Source organism: Sphaerodactylus townsendi, linkage group LG02 (assembly GCF_021028975.2).
Source record: "Sphaerodactylus townsendi isolate TG3544 linkage group LG02, MPM_Stown_v2.3, whole genome shotgun sequence".
NCBI lineage: Eukaryota > Metazoa > Chordata > Lepidosauria > Squamata > Sphaerodactylidae > Sphaerodactylus > Sphaerodactylus townsendi.
This window is the reverse complement of record NC_059426.1, coordinates 170,147,375-170,166,881: the sequence shown is the minus strand read 5'-3', so window position 1 is coordinate 170,166,881 and position 19,507 is coordinate 170,147,375. Positions and strand designations below refer to the sequence as shown.

The following is a 19,507-nucleotide window of genomic DNA, read 5'->3' as shown; positions in this document are numbered from 1 at the left end:
ATCTACCTAGGGACAAGGGGTACCCCTTGTCCCTAGGTAGATACGCCACTGCAACATTACAATATTGGCCATTTATCTTTTTTTCCCTGCATCTAGACACTGGCCCATTCCACACAGTCACTTTAAAACGTTTTGAGGCAGGAAAGAAAATGTTTCCTCCACGGAGTTCTGAATTGTTTTTTCCCCCATTTCTTCCTCAAAATGTTTTATTTCCAGCTGGGAAACATTTTTAAATGAATCCCCTTTTAAAACGATTCTTCAGACTGAAACATTTTGAAGACGGATTCTCTGTCGTGCGAACACTTTGAAATGTTTTCTCCTTTAACTTCCTCCTTGGTGCCATTTTCTGAACTCACTCTCCTATTCCCCCTTGCCTGTTTTGGAGGAATTTCAGAGCATTTTTATGATTTGGTGGGGGGGCTTACTGTTCACAGCATCGACTACAGAAGTCTCAGGGAAACAGAAGCACAAATCTATCAACACACTGGGGGAAAAACAGGGAAAAATAGAAATGGTAGCCAAGGATCCTTTTGAAAGGAATGAACATGAACAAAAGTCATGCTATTTGGGGGGATCTAAAATGTGACTTGTGTGGAAACAGTCGCTGTGTTGACATTCTTGTTAAGTAATACCCCAAGGCCCCTTCTGCACATGCAGAATCATGCTCTTTCAATCCACTTTCACAATTGCTCACAAGTGGATTTTGCTATTCAGCTTTCTGGGCTGTATTACATCAGGGTAACCCTCATATTGAGGGGCCCGCCGTTCCTCCTTTTTGGGGAAGGTTTTAAATGTGGGTCTTCTGGACGCCTCTTATTTGATTGTATTAACCGCTGTTTTATATGGAGTATTAGTAAGTTTTACTGATTATTAACTGGACGGAGCTTATGTTATTTGTTTACTGTGTTTTTGTATGATTTGCTCCTTTATTCAGCATTGTATGAAAATAAAATCCAGCTGCAAAGCGCACTGAAAGTGGATTGAAAGTGCATTATTCTGCATGTGCAGAAGGAGCCCATAATTGTGTGTTGCAAGTTTTCCATGCTGTGTGGCTGTGGTCCGGTAGTTTTTGCTCCTCAGGTTTTGTCCGCATTGTCGAATATGTCAGCCATGGCTGCAGGTGAAACATTAGGAGCAAAAACTACCGGACCACGAGGACAGAAAACCCACAACAGATAGTTGATTCCAACTGTGAAAGCCATCAACAACACAATGCACCATAAGCCAAAACTAGCTGGTTTGAAGATTCAGCTGCTATTAAGAGCTAGTTCTAGATCTTAGATTATATATATATTTTTAATTCAGTTGTGCTATTTTTTTTTGTTTTAGTTGCAGAAAGGAGCAATACAGATCTCCTAAGTACATTCATTTATGCTCCTTTCTGATAAGATAAAAATGGCTAAGCTTCTAAATAACTCTAATGTTGAAATCCCTGAAGCTGTTGCTATATTTTTACTCTGTATACTGCAAGTTGTGCAATAGTGATCTTGTTGCGTTTGGAATTCTTGACACACACCGGTTTTATGCCTAATAAAGGTTTTGGATTTGGAAGTACATTCATTCCTTGTCAAATTGAAAGAACCACCATGCCCGAAAGGCCTCCTTTGGACATTGCTGATGTCAGTTAGATTTAATCAACTTCTCCTCTCCTTTGTTTAAGTCTTAATCTTTAACTTCTCCAGCAGGCAGGCTGTTTCCCCAGTTCCCTTTGCAGTGCAAAGGAACAGCCATTAGCCATTCTATTTCCCTGCAAGGCTAGAGCTCTGAGCTCTCCACAGTCTTGCAATACCCCAGTATTTACAAACATAAGCATCGATCGTCGGGGAGCAGGCACATACAGAACAGCGTGGATTTTCTTCTAAAAAAAAAAACCCAGAGAAGCTGCCTCGAGGAAAGCAACTGCGGCAAGAGCAGCCCTGAAACATCCAATCCGGAGGATGTCATCTGATGGGCAGTTCGTTGCCCAACCTGAGGGAGCCAGAACTGCCACCAACACACCTGGAGGGAAGAGGGCTGTTCTATCGAGCTCGCTCCTGCGTGAACTGCAACTCCTGTCACACCAGCTGCCTCTGTGGCAAGAGCTGAGCGGCAGAATCAGCTCTGGTCAGACATCCCTCCTACCTCAAGCCTGCATGCGTTCTGCTTCCTGATGGTTTTGAAGATTGGGGGCTTGTGCGGGGGGGATGGCTCTTTGCTCCTCTAAGGCCAATTATGTCGGAGGCCCCTGCGCAGTGGTGTAGCGCTCACGGGACAGGGGAGGCACAGCGCCCCAGGCCGAGCCATGCCGGAGTCGTGGAGGGGGCATTCCAGGGCATTCCAGGGGTGAGGCAGGCAGTGCTGCAGTAGGGGCGCTGGGGGGGCGTGCCTCCCAGGTGCAGTTTCCCCTCACTCCGCCTCTGCCCCTGTGGCACACTGACAACTGAACCCCGGCGTGGCAAACTTCCTTGTACCGGTGTGGCGTAGTGGATAAGAGCAGGTGGATTCTAATCTGGAGAACTGGGTTTGATTCCTTACTCCTCCGCCCGAGTGGCAGAGGTTTATCTGGTAAACCAGATGCGTTTCCACACTCCCACATTCCTGCTGGGTGACCTTGAGCAAGCCACAGTTCTCTCAGAACTCTCAGCCCCACCTACCTCACAAGGTGTCTGTTGTGGGGAGAGGAAGGGAACGGAGTTTGTGAGCCACCTTGAGTCTCCTTACAGGAGAGAATGGTGGGATATAAACCCAAACTCTGCTTCTTCTTCTACTGCTCTTGCTCCACGGAAAACAAGAGCAGTCCAGGGGCGTTCCGGGGGCGGGCGGGGGCATGGCAGGGGCACAGGATGCATCCGTGCCCCGGGCACAGTTCCCCCTTTCTCCAGCCCTGTAACGAGCCCCTCGCTGCTGCTTTGCTAGGGAATATTTTGTTTGCAACAGCACTGTCCTCACTGTGTAGCCCTGGGTGGCAGGGCAGGGGAGCCAGGGCAAAGGGGGAGCCAGGGCAGGGGAGCCAGGGAGCAGCAGTGGCGTAGGAGGTTAAGAGCTCGTGTATCTAATCTGGAGGAACCGGGTTTGATTCCCCGCTCTGCCGCCTGAGCTGTGCAGGCTTATCTGGGGCATTCAGATTAGCCTGTGCACTCCCACACATGCCAGCTGGGTGACCTTGGGCTAGTCACAGCTTCTCGGAGCTCTCTCAGCCCCCACCTACCTCACAGGGTGTTGGTTGTGAGGGGGGAAGGGCGAGGAGATTGTAAGCCCCTTTGAGTCTCCTGCAGGAGAGAAAGGGGGGATATAAATCCAAACTCTTCTTCTTCTTCAAAGAGCCCCATTGCGGTTACTTTGCAAGGCAAGATTTTGTTTTGCAACAGTCTCCTCACCTGAGCCTGTGGGGGATCGAGGGAGCAAAGGCCCACAGCCCCATTGCTGCTGCTTTGAGGCAAGATTTTTTAAAGGAAAAGTAGCCCAGCGGGACAAAGTCGAAATGTACTTTATTGCCTTCCCAACATCATATTTACCAGAGCGGGGCTTCAGTGCACTCACCCAACTTCTTTTCTAGCGGAGAATCAGGCTGAAATGTACTGAACGTGGGGATCTCTTCTGGCTCATTCCGCACATGCAGAATGATGCACTTTCAAACTGCTTTGAAAGCTGTGCGGAATGGCAAAATCCACTTGCAAACAGTTCTGACAGTGGTTTGAAAACGCATTATTTTGCGTGTGCGGAAGGGGCCTCAGTGCCTTGCAGCCTAATGTTGAGAAGCGGATTTCCCTGCACCAAACAACATCCATCCCATAAAACTGTGAAGAGGTAATGGGTAAGATGGAAACAGATCCTTCCCTACTGCTAAAACTCCTCAATACATTGGTTTACTTTGACTACGCCATATCTTATTTGTGAGATACGTGTGTGTGTTTACAGTATTAGAAGTTCTTTTGAATTTGCAGGAGAAGAAGTTTGAATTTATGTTATTGTTGCCTCTGGTTTGGGGTTTTTTTTTCTCTCTGTATTTTACCTGCATTGTCTTGTATGCCAATAAAGGCTTGGTGCTAAGGTGCTAATCCTCTTAATATGCTATTAAAGTTATTGATGCTGCTGTTTAAAATGTTAGGTTATTGTTGGTTATAATGATATGTTTTATAATGTTCTGCTTACCGTTGTTTATAATGTTATACCTTGATGCTGTGTTATGGTGCTATGTTTATTGATTCTGCTTGATGTTGTGTTTTGAGGTTGTAGTATGACGTTATAATTACTGATGTTGTTATGCTGTTGTGCACCGCCCTGAGCCCTTCGGGGGAGGGTGGTATATAAATTAAACATACGATACGATACGATAAACCACCTGTAAGGAGCTTACAAGCTCCTTTCCCCTTCCTCTCCCCACCACAGACACCTTGTGAGGTAGGTGGGGCTGAGAGAGGTCAGAAGAACTATGACTAGCCCAGGGGTAGGGAATCGGTTTTCCAGATAAATTCAGGGGACCATATCAGGTCAGCAGGTTCATCAGTTTCTACTCAGCATGGCCAATTGGCCATGCTGACAGAGGCTGATGGGAATTGTAGTTCCTGAACAACTGGAGAGCTGCAGGTTCCCTACCCCTGGACTAGCCCAAGGTCACCCAGCAGGAATGTAAGAGTGCAGAAACACATCTGGTTCACCAGGTAAGCCTCCACCACTCAAGTGAAGGAGTGGGGAGTCAAACCTGGTTCTCTAGATTAGAATCCACTTGCTCTTAAACACAGCACCACGCTGGCTCTCAGTAGACCTAAAACCAAGAAAGAGGTGTGCGTTCATGTGTGTGGGGGGGGCATTAGGGATGCGGCTTGGGAGTCATGGGGGCTTGAAAATGTTTGGGAACCACTGGTATAAAGCATACAAATCTTCACAATGGGAAGACTCAGTGAAGTCCCTTCTTCTGATTCGCTCAAGGGTTTTTCCCCCCCTGTTTGCTCGTAGCTCTGCGTGTGTGTCTGCTCTCGAACGGAATCATCTGTTCTCTTACAGGGCCCCAGCAATTAAAAAAAGAACACAGTAATATCACTTCAACAGCTTCCAAAGAAAACCGTGCAGCGTGCCAGAATACAAATATGCCTGCTGAATCATCCTCACAGTTATGAGGATGCGTTGTAGACTACGGCTGCAAATTTGGGATATCGTTCCAGCGAAATACGCCACCGTGTTTGCTTGTTTAAAGTACCCACCTCTCGTGCTCTCGGTAGTGCTGCCAACTCCATGGAGATTCATTCATTCATTCATTCATTCATTCATTCATTCATTCATTCATTCATTCATTCATTCATTCATTCATTCATTCATTTATTCATTCATTCATTCATTCATTCATATCCCGTTATCCCAGAGGTGGAGCTACCAGGGGGAAGGGGGTGCACACTGCACCGGGTGCATGCCTAGGGGTGGAAAATCCACCCCCCGTGGTGCCCCCCACACTTACCTTAGTTCAACCTGAAAGTGCAGGCTGGGAAAAGTGGCCTGTTCCCTTCAGGCTGAAAATGGCCTGGTGGGAATTACACTCCCCATGAGGCCTTGGGGCTCGCAAGGTCTCCTGGGAAGTGTAGTTCCCACCAGGCCGTTTTCAGCCTCAAGTGAACAGGCTGCTTTTTCCAGCTTGCACTTTCAGGATGAACTACGGAAAGTGAGAGTGTGAGTGGGGGTGGGGGGGTGGGCTTGAAAATGCAGAGTACGCACCGGGCGTAGTATGGCCCAGCTACGCCTCTGCGCTATCCCCAACTGCAGTAGGCTCAGAGTGGCTCATGACAATATAAAACAATAAATGTATTTAACACTATGGCGCCATGCAAAGTTGACTTATACCAAGTCTGACCATGGGCTATCCAGGTTTATCGTCTCTACCCTGACTGGAAGAAGGTCTCCCAGATTTCAGGTAGGATTGGCAGGAGCTTGGGCATGGGGGCAGATGTCCCTTCCAAGAAAACCCAAAATGGACATGAGATAGTTCTAGAAATTGCTGGGAAGTCTACAATAAAACCATAGAGTTTGCAGCTATTGCTAGAGCTCACCAATAAACATTTCCTTACAAACATTTTAAAACACTCGGAGGCAGGAAATACAATGTTTTCTCCAAGGAGTCCCTCATTGGTTTCCCCCCCCCTTTGGGTTCTGAAAACGTTTTATTTCCAGACTCAAAATGTTTTCAGGGAATCCCCTTAAAAACGATTCTCAAAACTGCAACATTTTCAAAACGGCTTCACCGCTGTGCAGTCTCTTAAAAAAAATTTCCATGCCTCTCTGCCTTCCACGAACTTTCTCTTCACTGCCATTTTGTGAGCTCACCCGCCCCTCGTTCTCCCTCGCCTGCATCTCTTTATTTCTATGAGTTTTTATCGCTTGAGGTGGGGGCTAATCTTCGAGACATCCATACGGAGAATCGCAGCATGAAGCTGGTAAGCATCAATTCTTCAACTAAGTAAAAAAAAGTGTGTGGGGGACACACACACATAATGACAGCCATAAATCATTTCGAGGGGGTGAGTGTGGACATTCAACGTGCTAAAAGGTGGGACTGAAAATGTTTTCAAAATGTTTTAGGAGATCTGTGCGGAACGGGTCAACGTCCCTTCCAGGTTTTCTCTGGAAGTGACATAATGGAACATGTAATACCGATACTTTAAAGAAACATTTATTTAGCCGCCACTCATAGCACCAATGGGTACATGGACTGGCAACCCCCGTTATAGGTAGAGATCTTTCAAATCACCTGTTCCCTTTACCTGGAAATGCTAGGGCTAGAACCTGAGAGGTGGACAAAACATATACCCTGCCACCCGATCATTCCACAGTGTGCCACAGAGAGAAACACACGTTGCCACGACATTCCTCTAAAGATGGCAGCCATAAATGCAGGTTAAATGTTAGGAGCAAAAACTACCAGACTATGGCCACACAACCTGAAAAACCCACAATAGCCACTGGATTCCGGTTGTGAAAGCCTTCAACGATATACTAGAACCCAGTCACATAGCTGCCATGGGACGGGGGGCGCCATGCCCCGGGCACGCACCATTGGGGTCATGTGGGGGTAGAAAATTGCCCCCCACACCTCTCCCCCTTCCCCCCTCGCCCCACCTCACCAGGCCTGGCAGGAGTTGCTGCTAGGTGCCCCTGCTAGGCCCCACCCCACCAGCCAGGGCCCCACAGCCCAGAACAGCCTGGCAGGCCTGGGCTGGGCCGGGCCGGGCCGGGTGGTGGCCCAGCCAGGCTGTTTTTTAGCCGGCTGCTCTTTGCTTTTTGCATGCGAAGCATGTGCCCTCCCTTATCAACTAGGATAGCATGTTACCTGACTTTATTTTTCGCTTGTGTATTATAATAAATGTCTCTCTGACGCCATCTCTGCTACTGTTTCAAAGTAGGCGGTTCCCGAGTCAAGAAAAGACCCATATTTATCAAAATGCTCAGCCCGTCGCTGACACTAAATTTTGTCTTAACTCCTGATTAGGAGCAAATAAAAATGAAGCTGTGTTTGAAGTGGAGAAATTAATACAATGCAGCCCGATCCGGAGCACGTTTACTAGGAAAGCAATTCCATTGGGCTGACTTCCTAGCAAGTTCCCAAACAGCAGCAGCTTGAAGTCGGGCAAAATAACTTCTCTTCATTGGGAGAGGAAAAGGATCGTTCTTTTTGGCGTATTAACTCCCCTGCCTTCCTCATGCATCATGCCAAAATGTCTCCTCGCACATCTTTAGCGTCGTAAAGAATGACTAAATATCAGCAGCAGCTGATTAAAAGGGTCTGGCGGAGCACGGCTGTGGTTCCCTCACGGAAGTGGTTTGCGATCTTTTGCCAGCGTTTTGTATCCTACTGTTTCCCTTTTTGTACCCGGTGAATGGTTTTAACCTTTCGTCGTGTGAACTGTTCTTTGCACTCTTGACGAGAAGCAAGAGGTAAATACCGGTCTGGCTTGAGACCAAGTGAGTGGCTCGAATGTGAAAGGGAAGAACTGACCCTCGCTGAAGGTTCGCAGGCGCTGTTCAGTTCGCTTTGCTAGATCACCATCAGCTGGGAGCCCACTGATAGGAGCATTTACTCATTTAAACTGGATGTTGTTTTCACATGGGAGGAGGAGGAGGAGGAGGAGGAGGAGGAGGAGGAAGAAGAAGAAGAAGAAGAAGAAGAAGAAGAAGAAGAAGAAGAAGAAGAAGAAGAAGAAGAGGGGGAGGGGGGGGAGGAGGAAGAAGAAGAAGAGGAGGAGGAGGAGGAGGAGGAGAGGAGGAGGAGGAGGAGGAGGAGAAGAAGAGGAGGAGGAGGAAGAAGAAGAGGAGGAGGAGGAGGAGGAGGAGGAAGAGGAGGAGGAGGAGGAGGAAGAAGAAGAAGAAGAAGAGGAGGAGGAGGAGGAGAAGAAGAAGAAGAGGAGGAGGAGGAAGAAGAAGAAGAGGAGGAGGAGGAGGAGGAAGAAGAAGAGGAGGAGGAGGAGGAGGAAGAAGAAGAGGAGGAGGAGGAGGAGGAAGAAGAAGAGGAGGAGGAGGAGGAGAAGATGAAGAAGAGGAGGAGGAGGAAGAAGAAGAGGAGGAGGAGGAGGAAGAAGAAGAAGAAGAGGAGCAGGAGGAGCAGGAGAAGATGAAGAAGAGGAGGAGCAGGAGGAGGAGGAGAAGAAGAAGAGGCAGAGGAGGAGGAAGAAGAAGAAGAGGAGGAGGAGAAGAAGAAGAGGAGGAGGAGGAGGAGAAGAGGAGGAGGAGGAGGAGGAGGAGGAGGAGTTTGGATTTTTTACACACACCCCTCTTTCTCGCCTGTAAGGAGATTCAAGGTGGCTTGCGAAAGAAACAGTACATCATCTAAACAAACATTCTGAACGTTGGCAATGTTGCACACTACTTAGGAACCCAAGTGCAGAGAGAAAAAGATGGGAGTTTTCTCATCAACCAAGAATAGAAAATCAAAGAACTGGTAAACTTGCTAAATCTGAGAAAGGCAAATCAGGTTCCCACACCATTGGAAGTGAACTACATAAAGCAAGAACTGAACCAACACAAACTCCTTTCCCTTTCTCTCTCCACCACAGGCCTATTGTGAGGTAGGTAGGGCTGAGAGAGAGTTCTGAGAGAACTGTGGCTAGCCCAAGGTCATCCCACAGGCTTCATGTGGAGGAGCAGGGAATCAAACCCTGTTCTCCAGATCAGAGTCCACCGCTCTTAACCGCTACACCAGATAATGTTGTGTATCTCCCGATGGGAATCTAAACCACATTTTGTCATTGACTCTGGCAAGTATTTAGATGGGAGATCTCCACGGTATCTCCACGGTTGTGACGGAGAGGCAGGCAATGGCAAACCACCTCTGACCGGCTGTTGTTTGGAAAAACGCACCAGGAGTCACATAAGTCAGTCGTGACTTGATGGCAAAAAATAAGAATAAAAATCAGGGTCTGGAGGGGCTATGGAATGGCATGATCTCATTGAGTCTTCAAAGCTAAGCAGAGTTGGTACTTGGATGAAGGAGCATCAAGGAAGACTCTGCCAATGAAGGCAACGGCTAACCACCCCTGTGTAAAGGATTCAATGGTGTTGATGGTGAAGTAACCTTGAGTGCATTCCACAGCCCGGGCGATGGGCCAGATGCATCGGCGGAGACTTTATCTTTGCGCGGGAGATGAAGTCTCCGGGTTCTACGGGAATCAGGAAGGGGGGATGGGGTGAATGGTATTATAACCTGTGCTTCTGGCGGGAAGTGTCATTCCTGCCACTGCGTGTACTTGAGCTTTCTAAGATGTCTTAATAAATGGACTTTCACTACCAAAGCCTTTTATTTCTCTAAGGCCTATGGAATTCCTTTACTGTGGCAGGAATCCTAATTCATCTATATTCCGTGCAGTGACCTCGGTTCTATGCATGGGAGGTTGAATCTACCGCGAAGCAAAAGCGTAGCCCCCAAAGAGGGTTCACTCTTCCCTTCTGATCTGAGGAACCAGCAGGAGAACGGGCTCGCTGGTGGCTCTTTTTCCCCGCCCTCAGACAGTTAACGAAGCCCGCTCTTTACCCGTTGAACGCAGGGGACGGACGCATCTAATTATGGGGACTTCCAGACGCTTGGGGCTGTCTATGGATCGAAATACTGTGGATCGGATTTCTACCCGCTCGCAGGGGATTACAAAACCTCAGATGCAACCTGTCATGGAGGAGACGGCCTGACCACCTTTCATAAGGCAACCCAGGAATCCATTGAACGATTCCTGACTCGTATTTTGGTGATGTTCCCAAAGAACCACCGCGGCACAGCACTGGGGCCCGCCCAAAGGACACCGGTGACTCAACCTGGAATTCGAGGTATCCGTGATCGCCTAATCGACCCCCCCCCCATCCCGGTCCGCGATCAGCATTCCGAGGTGCTCTCGGTTAACACCGTGGCTACGGGCGGCTACGGTTCTCCGAGGCTCTTCGCCTCTGGATGAATTTAAGAGTTCGGAAGAAAGCTCTGCATTCCCAGCCGACCGGTTTCTCCCATCGAGAGAAGACTGAATGAGGAAGTAGGGTTTACTTCGAGATGCCTGCCGCATGGAACCGCGAACGCCAGCTATGGGAGGAGGAACGGGCACAAAGGTAAGGCAAGATAAACCCTGCAGAAGGACTGGAACAGCAACGCAGTTAGGTCCAGCTCGAAGTTGGACCGTACAAAGACGCTTCCAACGGCAATATGCCCAGAATCTGGTCAGTCCATGATAAAGTCCTGAACAGTCCAGACTGGATTTCATAACGGGTAACGCTAAAGCGTTTGTACTATGACGCAAAGTGAACTTCCACTGAAGCCCTTAAACGGACGAACTGCTTAAATTAGGGCGAGAAAAGTTGCTTTTGCATGCGCACTAAGACATGCATTGCTCGCATGAGGGAGCTGGCTTTGGAGAGGGAACTAAGGAGGCAGCAGACCAGAGGGCCGCAAGTTGAACCTATGTTGTTACTTGATCATGCTGTGCTATAAATAATGCATCTGGGTCCTGCCACTCCAGTCGCCAGCTGCACCGCCAGCTCGGATTCCAGCCCCTGTGACAACAGCCGTTCAACCTGCTCAGCCAGCTTAAACTTTACACTCCCAGCAGGCTAAGAGTTTAACGGGCTACTTTCGCCCTCATACCAGCCCGCTTTGGATGTAGGGACCGCTCAAACTTCCTACTATCTTGCAACCCAATGCCCACTTGAAGACTATGATGATCTCTACCGTCTGAACGCCGAAAAAATACGTGGACATCGCTCAGTCCTAGATAGCGTTTCCACTGGTTCGCGGACTGTTTTGGATTTGCAGGATGAGACTCTCGACAGTGCCCGCGATTCCTCCAAGCTTTGAGACGCCAAGATCCAGGCCGTAGAATGAAGTGCCGGTCCGCACCATCAAAACTTATCCAGCAAGGCAACCGCTTGCAGAATTTGTCCGCAGGAATTTCGCGGCAAGGCTGCTCGACTTCCTCCTGAGTGGCCTGAACGCATGAGATGCTAATACTTCTCGATGCTGTGATAGCAAGCTATGGAAATCCGCAAAGTTTCTTAATCTCGGGTTCCTCGCATTACTGCAGATTGGATCCGTTGTAGTTCCCCGCGGCGCCTGTTAAATACGCCACAAGGATGCGCCTCTACCGGTAGTAAACCACTACTGTGCCACCAAGCCGTTCGCCGCTTTCCTACCAAACGTTCTCGAACGTCACTTTGGGGTTGTGTTCTACGAGGGCCAGGTCATCTAACTGTCCCAAGAAGCAAAATCAACCGCTTCCAGTTCGACTGGCTCTGCCAAACCACCACGATATCAGGGTCAGCCTTCCCACTGTTCGCCCAAAGCCGCACCTAAGGCTTTTACCCAGAGGAGGAAGCAGCTGTCTGTCTTTTTTCCCCAGCCCCCAGCGGACATGGGCCCCAATTCTGACGCCAGAGTGAAGCGCAGCGCCCCACATTGTTCACATTTCTTTGGCCAACCCCGCTAAACACACTCTTCTATTATAGCCTCGCCCTTGTGGATTCCGCTGCTCCCACTGCTTACCGCGCCCCAGGTGGCAGAGGAGCTTAGGTCTGGACCACCCTGGTTGTTCATACCATTTCACCTAAAATGGACGGTAGCCCTCGAAAACGGCTGATCCGCCCAATTCAAAACACGTCGGCTCCTCTCCATTGCGTCGACTCATTGGGAGAAAATTAGTTTCATTTAGCCAGTGGCCAAAACACTCCATAGTTTTGCATGCCTTGGTTGTTGTTACATGAACCAAAATTACCAGCAAGGATCCTAGAATTCACTGGACTTCTCCTGCGTGAACACATGAATTGGGAAGAAAACCCAACGCCTTCCTGACACTTCTCTGGCTTCCTTCAGTGATTGCTCCCGATTCTATTGACATCCCACCGCATATCAGGAACGCAAGCTCGAGTTTTCTAGGAGCAGAATACCAATTGCCACCCCACAGAGACACACTGTAAAATTGTCATACAACCAGGGCTAACTGCCCAAGGGTAGAAATTCCACGTATGAGTCCACCGAGGAGAAGGAACTGCTTTCTAGACAAGAACTCTTGCTCATGTTTCACGCGTCAAACACAATACACGCTGTTCTGTCAAAGAGATGGTCTTTCACGGCTTTAAAACAGATTATCGAGGTTCAATGCTGCTCTGTCCAATAAATAATATCCTTTTGCCTTTGATCAAGGACCTTTAGCTTAATTCCGGCAAAGGACGATTTTTACTAAATTAGACTTGAGAGAAGCTTTTACTACAGAGTCAGAATTGCTGAAGGATATAGAACACCTGACTGGCGCTTAATACAAGTTTGACAGTTTGAATATTTAATAATGCCATTCTGCTATGGGGCCCCCCGAGCTCTATGGCCCTTATCAACGGTTCTCCACGACGCCAAGGAGTTGTTGTATATTTAGATGACGCTTTATCTTCATCTAAACTATAGAAGAGCATGAAAATGTTGGTCCGAGAGGTATTAAACGCCGTTGACAACTTCGCCAAACTCTCCAAATGCTGTTTTCATCAGACCTCCATTGACTATTTGGGTACTGATCTTCCCAGGGCTGTTTTAAAATGGATCCTGCTAAAATTGATGAACTCCCAATGGTCAGCAAAGAACTCCAGTCGCTTTCTTGGTTTTGCTAATTTCATCATGATCTTTACACCCAATTTGCTGAACTGACTCTCCTCTCCTCACAGACCTCTTGACGACTATAGTAAAGATTCACTGTCCGCCAAGCCCGCCCCTTTCTGGTCTGAGTGGAATGTCAAACAGCCTTTCAACTATTAAACGCGCTACCACCGGTCTTATCCTAGCACCCACTCCACCCAGATCCCCGGCTAGGTTCACTTTCTGGACGCTTCGACAAAGCCACCGGGCAGCCCTGTTGCGAAAAAATAAAGATGGTAGACTGGTTCCGTGGTGCTTATTTTGTCTAAAAAAAATTCTCTGCGTCAACTCAACTGGATCGGAGACAAGGAGATCATGCCATCAAGCGAAAGCGTTCCTCCACTGCCACTGGCTGGAGGGGGCTACAATCTCTTTCAGTTTGGTCGATCATAAAACTCAAGTAAGCTCTTTCCACTTCAAGATAACCGCAAAACAACTTCTGGGCCGCATTTCGCTTTTACAGTCCATTTTTTCCTGGGAAACCATCCGCTGACGCCGCTACCACCAGAGGTGAGCCGCCTACGGCATATTCCACGCACTGCAGCCCTCCCCAGTTGGGGTTGGCTGTCACCCGATTCTCAACGCCCGGCCTCTCCACCCCCCCCGCTCCCAGTCTCGCTCCTTTCTGGGCGGAAATTGGAGGAGGCGGCTGCATGAGCTCCCCAGCGGCCGAAGGGGACTCCCACCGCGCTTTGGAGAATGGAGTTTGGCGGAGGGGGGAATGTTGGTACGTACTTCCTCCGCAAGCAAAAGTTCTTGAAGCTGCCACGGCGCCCGCTCGCTGACATTTTGGCTTTTTTGAAAACTTCTGCACTTAGCCCGCCGGTAGTTCTGTGGCGCTTAATGCTAAAGACATTGAGGCTTACATTAGAGGCTGCTCGGTTTGTGCAGAAGCCAAAAACTATCCCGGAAAGCCCCATGGACTGTTGAAACCTCTCCTGCAGCTTCCCCGCTTTTGGAAGTCATCTCTATGGATTTCATTACAGATTTTGTCCAAAGTCTCCGGCCACCGCGGTTTTATGGGTGAGGTGGTGAAGACTTATCTTCTAAGCAAGCCCATTTTTTTATTCCATGTGCTTCCATCCCCTCTGCTCCTAAGTTAGCACGCAAGCTGTTTATTCCAACATGTTTACTCGCCTCCATTCCGCTACGCTATGGTGGTTCCCCACCGCGCCCCACCATCTGAAATTATCGAAGTTCTGGAAAGCGCTTTTGGGGTTGTTGGGAAATGCCTCGCCGTCGCCGCCCTACCACGCGTTCAAAGTGACGGCATGTAGATCCGAGAGAACGCAATTGAGAACCCTAGAGCAGCTTACGTTGTTACACCAACTACCACCAAGACAATGGTGCGAAGACCTGGCTATTCGTTTCGGAGCACGCATACAACAATCGCGGTTCATAGTACAAAGCAAACCCCTTTGAAATTGTGTCGCAGGTCGCCTTCTTCCCGGCCAAGTACTACAACTACCCGCAGCAGATTGGACCCCCCCCCCCAGAATTCCAACACGGATTTCATCATCCCCAGTCGTAGGGATGGAAGTCGGTCCAGACCGCCTTTACAGCAAGCAAAGGACTCCTTAAAATTGCAAAGCTGCATAAACTACCGCTCAGATTTCCCTCGTGCGCAGGCTCCTAAAATTTATTCACAAAAAATCCTTTCAGAGACGTGCATAAATTTTCCAAACTTGGCAAGAGATTTGCGGGACCTTTTCAGATTACTAAAGTGATGTAACGATGTCCACTGCCCGCTTTAGATTTGCCTAACTCTCTAGGCAATATCCATCCTGTCTTCCATTCCAGCTTGCTCACATGAGGCTCCGGCTTCCGATGCCTGGTAACGCACTACCGGAGAGGCCCTCCCGACCTAAATTATTGATGGCATTACAAGCACTACTTAAATTGATTATCCCTGGACTCACCGCTTTAATCGCAACCGCCGTAATATTTAAGTTTCTTGGGTGGGATATTCCTCTGGGTATAATCACGGGTTTATTCAAAACATTGGAAGCCCCACACTTATTTCTGCTTTCCAACGTTTTCGCGCCAAGATAAACCGGGGGGAAGGGGTCTTCTTTAGGGGAGGCAGAGTGTAAAGGATTCAATGGTGTTGATGGTGAAGTAAACTTGAGTGCATTCCACAGCCCGGGCGATGGGCCAGATGCATCGGCGGAGACTTTTACCCCGCCGAGATGAAGTCTCCGCTCCTACGCTAAGGAATCAACAGGAAGGGGGGGATGGGGTGAATGGTATTATAACCTGTGCTTCTGGCGGGAAGTGTCATTCCTGCCACTGCGTGTACTTGAGCTTTCTAAGATGTCTTAATAAATGGACTTTCACTACCAAAGCCTTTTATTTCTGCGTCTATGGAATTCCTTACACCCTGCTTCTCACTTGCCTTGAAAGCCCCTATCTAGGGTCGCCATAAGTCAATTGTGACTTGACATCACGCCCATGCATATCAGGGACAGAAACTGATATTCAAAGGCAGTGCTCTTCCAATGAGATGTGACCTTCCCAAAACCAACTCAGACTAATGACAACAGCATACATAATTTTAAAAAATGAAAATCACTATATCAGCTGACACACAATCTATGGCGGTTTCTGCACGGGCTGAAAGCAACGGCTTCAGCCCGGTAAAATACTGTTTTGGTGGGGACCCTTCGCACAGGCGCCGCTGACAAATCGATGCAGTAGCACTCTGTGCCCACCCAAACGGTGTATTCAAAACTCGCTTGGGGAGCGAGTTTTTCTGCAGACGCTGGCTTCCATCCACTGCCATGTGAACGGCAGCGGGTGGAAGCCGGCGTTTTCCCCTCACCGGCCCCAAATGCCTCCTTACCTTCTGCTGGCAGCCGCGTTGCTCTATTGTCGCTCTGAGGAGGGAAGGGGACACGCCCCCTGGTCTCCCGTGCTTCAGCCATCGCTCTGGCCATGGAGGCATGTCCCCTTCCCTCCTCAGAGTGACGATAGAGCAACGCAGCTTCCAGCAGAAGGTAAGGAGGCGTTTGGGACCAGGGAGGGGAATACGCGGCTGTGTGGAGTTTGCTCCCACAGGTGCGCATCCCATGGGGCCATTTTTGTGAATGGCCCCAGACCCTGCATCGGCATGATTAATGCCGATGCAGGGTCTCTCCCCTGGCTGTGCGGAAACAGCCTATGATAGGGACATGAGAAACAGCAGCAATTGTAACAAAGCAATTGAAGCTGGCCATAGAGGCTGAGTTTACTTACCTCATCCACGTTCTCAAAGGCATTGATGATGTCATAAGGTAAACATGACAAGAGGTCTATCACGAACCACGTTTTCAGATAGTTCATCCTGATGAGTTTGGGGTCAGAGATAACTTCTCCACCGGGTCCGACAAAAGTCGTGTGAAAATTCAACACGATGTCCACCAGAAAGATCACGTCCACCACGCTGTCCAGAACCAGCCACGCAATGTTGTTCTGCTTGGTTTTGAAAGACACGTTGTAAGGAACCATAATCGCTGTGTAGAACGTCAGGATGAGGATGACCCAGTCCCAGGTGGTCTTAAAAGCGCAGTAGTGTAAAATGATATGCGGTGGAGTCTTTGGGGCTTCTTGCTTGTATTGTGGGAGGATGTCGGAGCCCAGCTGGAGAACCTGAAACAACAGACATGCACAAGTTATGGCAGTCGGGGAAATTCAGCACAGAATAAATAAAGAGGCGGTACAGGAATACCTGGTTACTTTAAATCATAGGTGTCAAACTCGTGGCCCTCCAGATGTTATGGACTACAGTTCCCATAATCCCCTGCCAGCATCATGCTGGCAGGGGATGATGGGAACTGTAGTACATAACATCTGGAGGGGCATGAGTTTGACACCTGTGCTTTAAATGAATTCAAATCTCTAAGGCCTGATGAACTACATCCCAGGGTAATCTCTGAACCACCTGCTGTAATCTTTTAGAATCCCCGGAGAACAGGAGAAGTTCCAACAAACTGGAGGAGGGCAAATGTTGTCCTCGTCTTCAAAAAAAATTGAAAAAAAGAGGATCCAAACGATTACAGCCTGGTCAGCCTAACATCAATACTGGGAAATATTCTAGAGCAGATCATTAAACAGTCTGTAAGCACATGGAAGGAAATACTGTGATCCCTAAAAGTCAACATGGGTTTCTCAAAAACAAGTCATGCCAGACTAATCTCATCTCCTTTCTTGATAGAGTGACAAGCTCGGTAGATGAAGGGAATGTCTTGGATGTAGCGTACCTTGATTTCGGCAAGGCCTTTGACAAGGTGCAAGCAAGCTAGTAAAATGTGGGCTGGACAAGGCTACTGTTAGGTGGATTTGTAATTGGTTAACTGATCGATCCCAAAGGGTGTTCACCCCATCTTCATCCTGGAAGAGAAGTGACTAGTGGGGTGCCATAAAGGTCATAAAACAATACCCACTGGCACTCTGATCCACTTATGGACCCCCTGGTGACTAACCAAGAAAGGGAGGACCCATTAAAATCATCAGTCCAAATCCAACTGATAACCAATCAATGTAAACAAGAAATAAGGACAGGGAAGTCAGCAACAATGTAGCCAACGCTGCCTCAGCCGTACCCTCTGATAGCAGCAGTGGTGTAGCACCCATGGGACAGGGGGGCACGACACCCCAGGTGGAGCCATGGCGGAGGCATGGCCGGGCTGCAGAGGGGGCATTCTGGGGCAGGGGTGAGCGGTGCTGCGGCAGGGGTACAGGGCAAGCGCCCCAGGCGCAGTGTCCCCTTGCTCCACCGCTGGATAGCAGCTGTCTTTCCGTGATGTGCCTACCTTAGAACTGACAAATCAACCTATCTAAGTATCAACCTGCCTTCCCGCCTCTCTAATCTCAAATGCTCCTTACACCTGCCGGAAAGAAGAGCATGGCACTTTCACACCTGAAAGGTGCACTGGTTTTTCTTGATCTGCTGCGATTCTCCGCACCACACTTACTTCAGCTAATCTTGAGTGTTTATGGACCACCTCAGCTTTGTTCATGGGCGTCAGCTGCTGCAGAACGCTCCGGCTGTTGGTCAGAGCTCTTGTCAACCGGGCAAACTTCGTCCAGCCTGTGGGAAAAGGGGAGAAAAGCCATGAGCTGTATTAAGTGTGACAATCTATGGTCAGTCAGCCATTAATCCCTGTTGGAGCTAACAGCCATAACCGTTCCGCAGCACCAGTGATGACCCCCAATTGTCGTTTGCGCCACTCATAATATAATGACCATGTTTTGCTGGGCAGAGGGAATGAAGATTGAAATGTACGAGTCTGGATCCCAGCTGAACCACATTCTTCTGACAGAGGCCATACAGGCAGACACAAGATCTCTCCAATCATACTAGCAGCTACGGACAACACAGCTTCTACGGACAACTATTACAAGCAACTGCCAATCATTTCCATCCACAAGGAGTGATTTTTGCACTCATATTATTGACACAGATGCTGCTTTTTCGAAAACTGGGCGTAATAGTGCTTACACCGTAAGAAGAGTCCCACTGGATCAGACGAAAGGCTCATCAAGTCCTGCATTCTGTTCACACATTGGCCGACCTACTGCCTCTAGGAAGTCCACTATAGCATCTTCCCACCCACATTCCCCAGCAATGGACGTAAAGAGGCAGGCTGCCTCAGGTACTGGAGAGGATAGATATATATCATGACTAGAAACCATTAAATAGCCCTGTCCCCCATTAATTTATCCTCTCCCCTTTTAAAGCCTTCCAAGTTGGCGGCCATTACTACATCCTGTGGCAGCAAGTTCCACAGTTTAACTATGTGCTGTGTGAAGACGTACTTCCTAATGCGTCTCCTGAATCTCCCACAACTTCTGTGGATAACCCCATGTTCTAGTGCAGTGGTCTGCAACTTGTGGCTCTCCAGATGTTCATGGACTACAATTCCCATCAGTCCCTGCTGGCAGGGACCTTGGGGCTCTCAAGGTCTCCTGGGAAGTATAGATCCCATCAGGCCGTTTTTACTGAGAACAGGCCTTTTGCAGCCTGAAAAAGTTCTGGAAAAGGAAAGGAACTAAGGTAAGTGTGGGAAGGGGGGAAGGGGGGAAGGGGGGACGCCGCAGAGGGGGTGGGGTGGAAAGTATAGAATGTGCACCGGGCACAGTTTGGCCCAGCTATGCCTCTGCCTGATTGGCTGTGCAGATTAAAATAAAATTTCAGTGACCAACGTCCCTAAATGTGGGGCTCATTCTCTTTCTGACTCCTCTTTCCCACTGTATTTTTAACATTTACTCCTCTTGTCCCCTGCAACTCGGTTTCCTCTTTGTGTGGTTGGCTCCGCCTCCCGCGGCAGCCATTTTGTGGCCCAACTCCCACCGGCAGCCATGTTGTGGTCGAAAAAAGCTGTGGACTCTTGTTATACAGACTCTTTGCCTCTCTCT

At 48.8% G+C, this 19,507-nt stretch overlaps 1 protein-coding gene across 1 annotated transcript in view; it reads right to left on the bottom strand.

The window, feature by feature from the left end:
* Positions 1 to 18,642, bottom strand: part of KCNH5 (potassium voltage-gated channel subfamily H member 5) — a 132,103-nt gene extending 113,461 nt beyond the window's left edge. The window contains exons 1-3 of the mRNA XM_048484657.1: positions 18,591 to 18,642; positions 18,064 to 18,179; positions 16,346 to 16,738 (exon numbers count right to left, since the gene is read on the bottom strand). Coding sequence (XP_048340614.1) covers positions 16,346 to 16,738; positions 18,064 to 18,179; positions 18,591 to 18,642 — 561 coding nt within the window. The remainder of the gene's footprint in view (positions 1 to 16,345; positions 16,739 to 18,063; positions 18,180 to 18,590) is intronic.
* Positions 18,643 to 19,507: the final 865 nt, after the last annotated feature.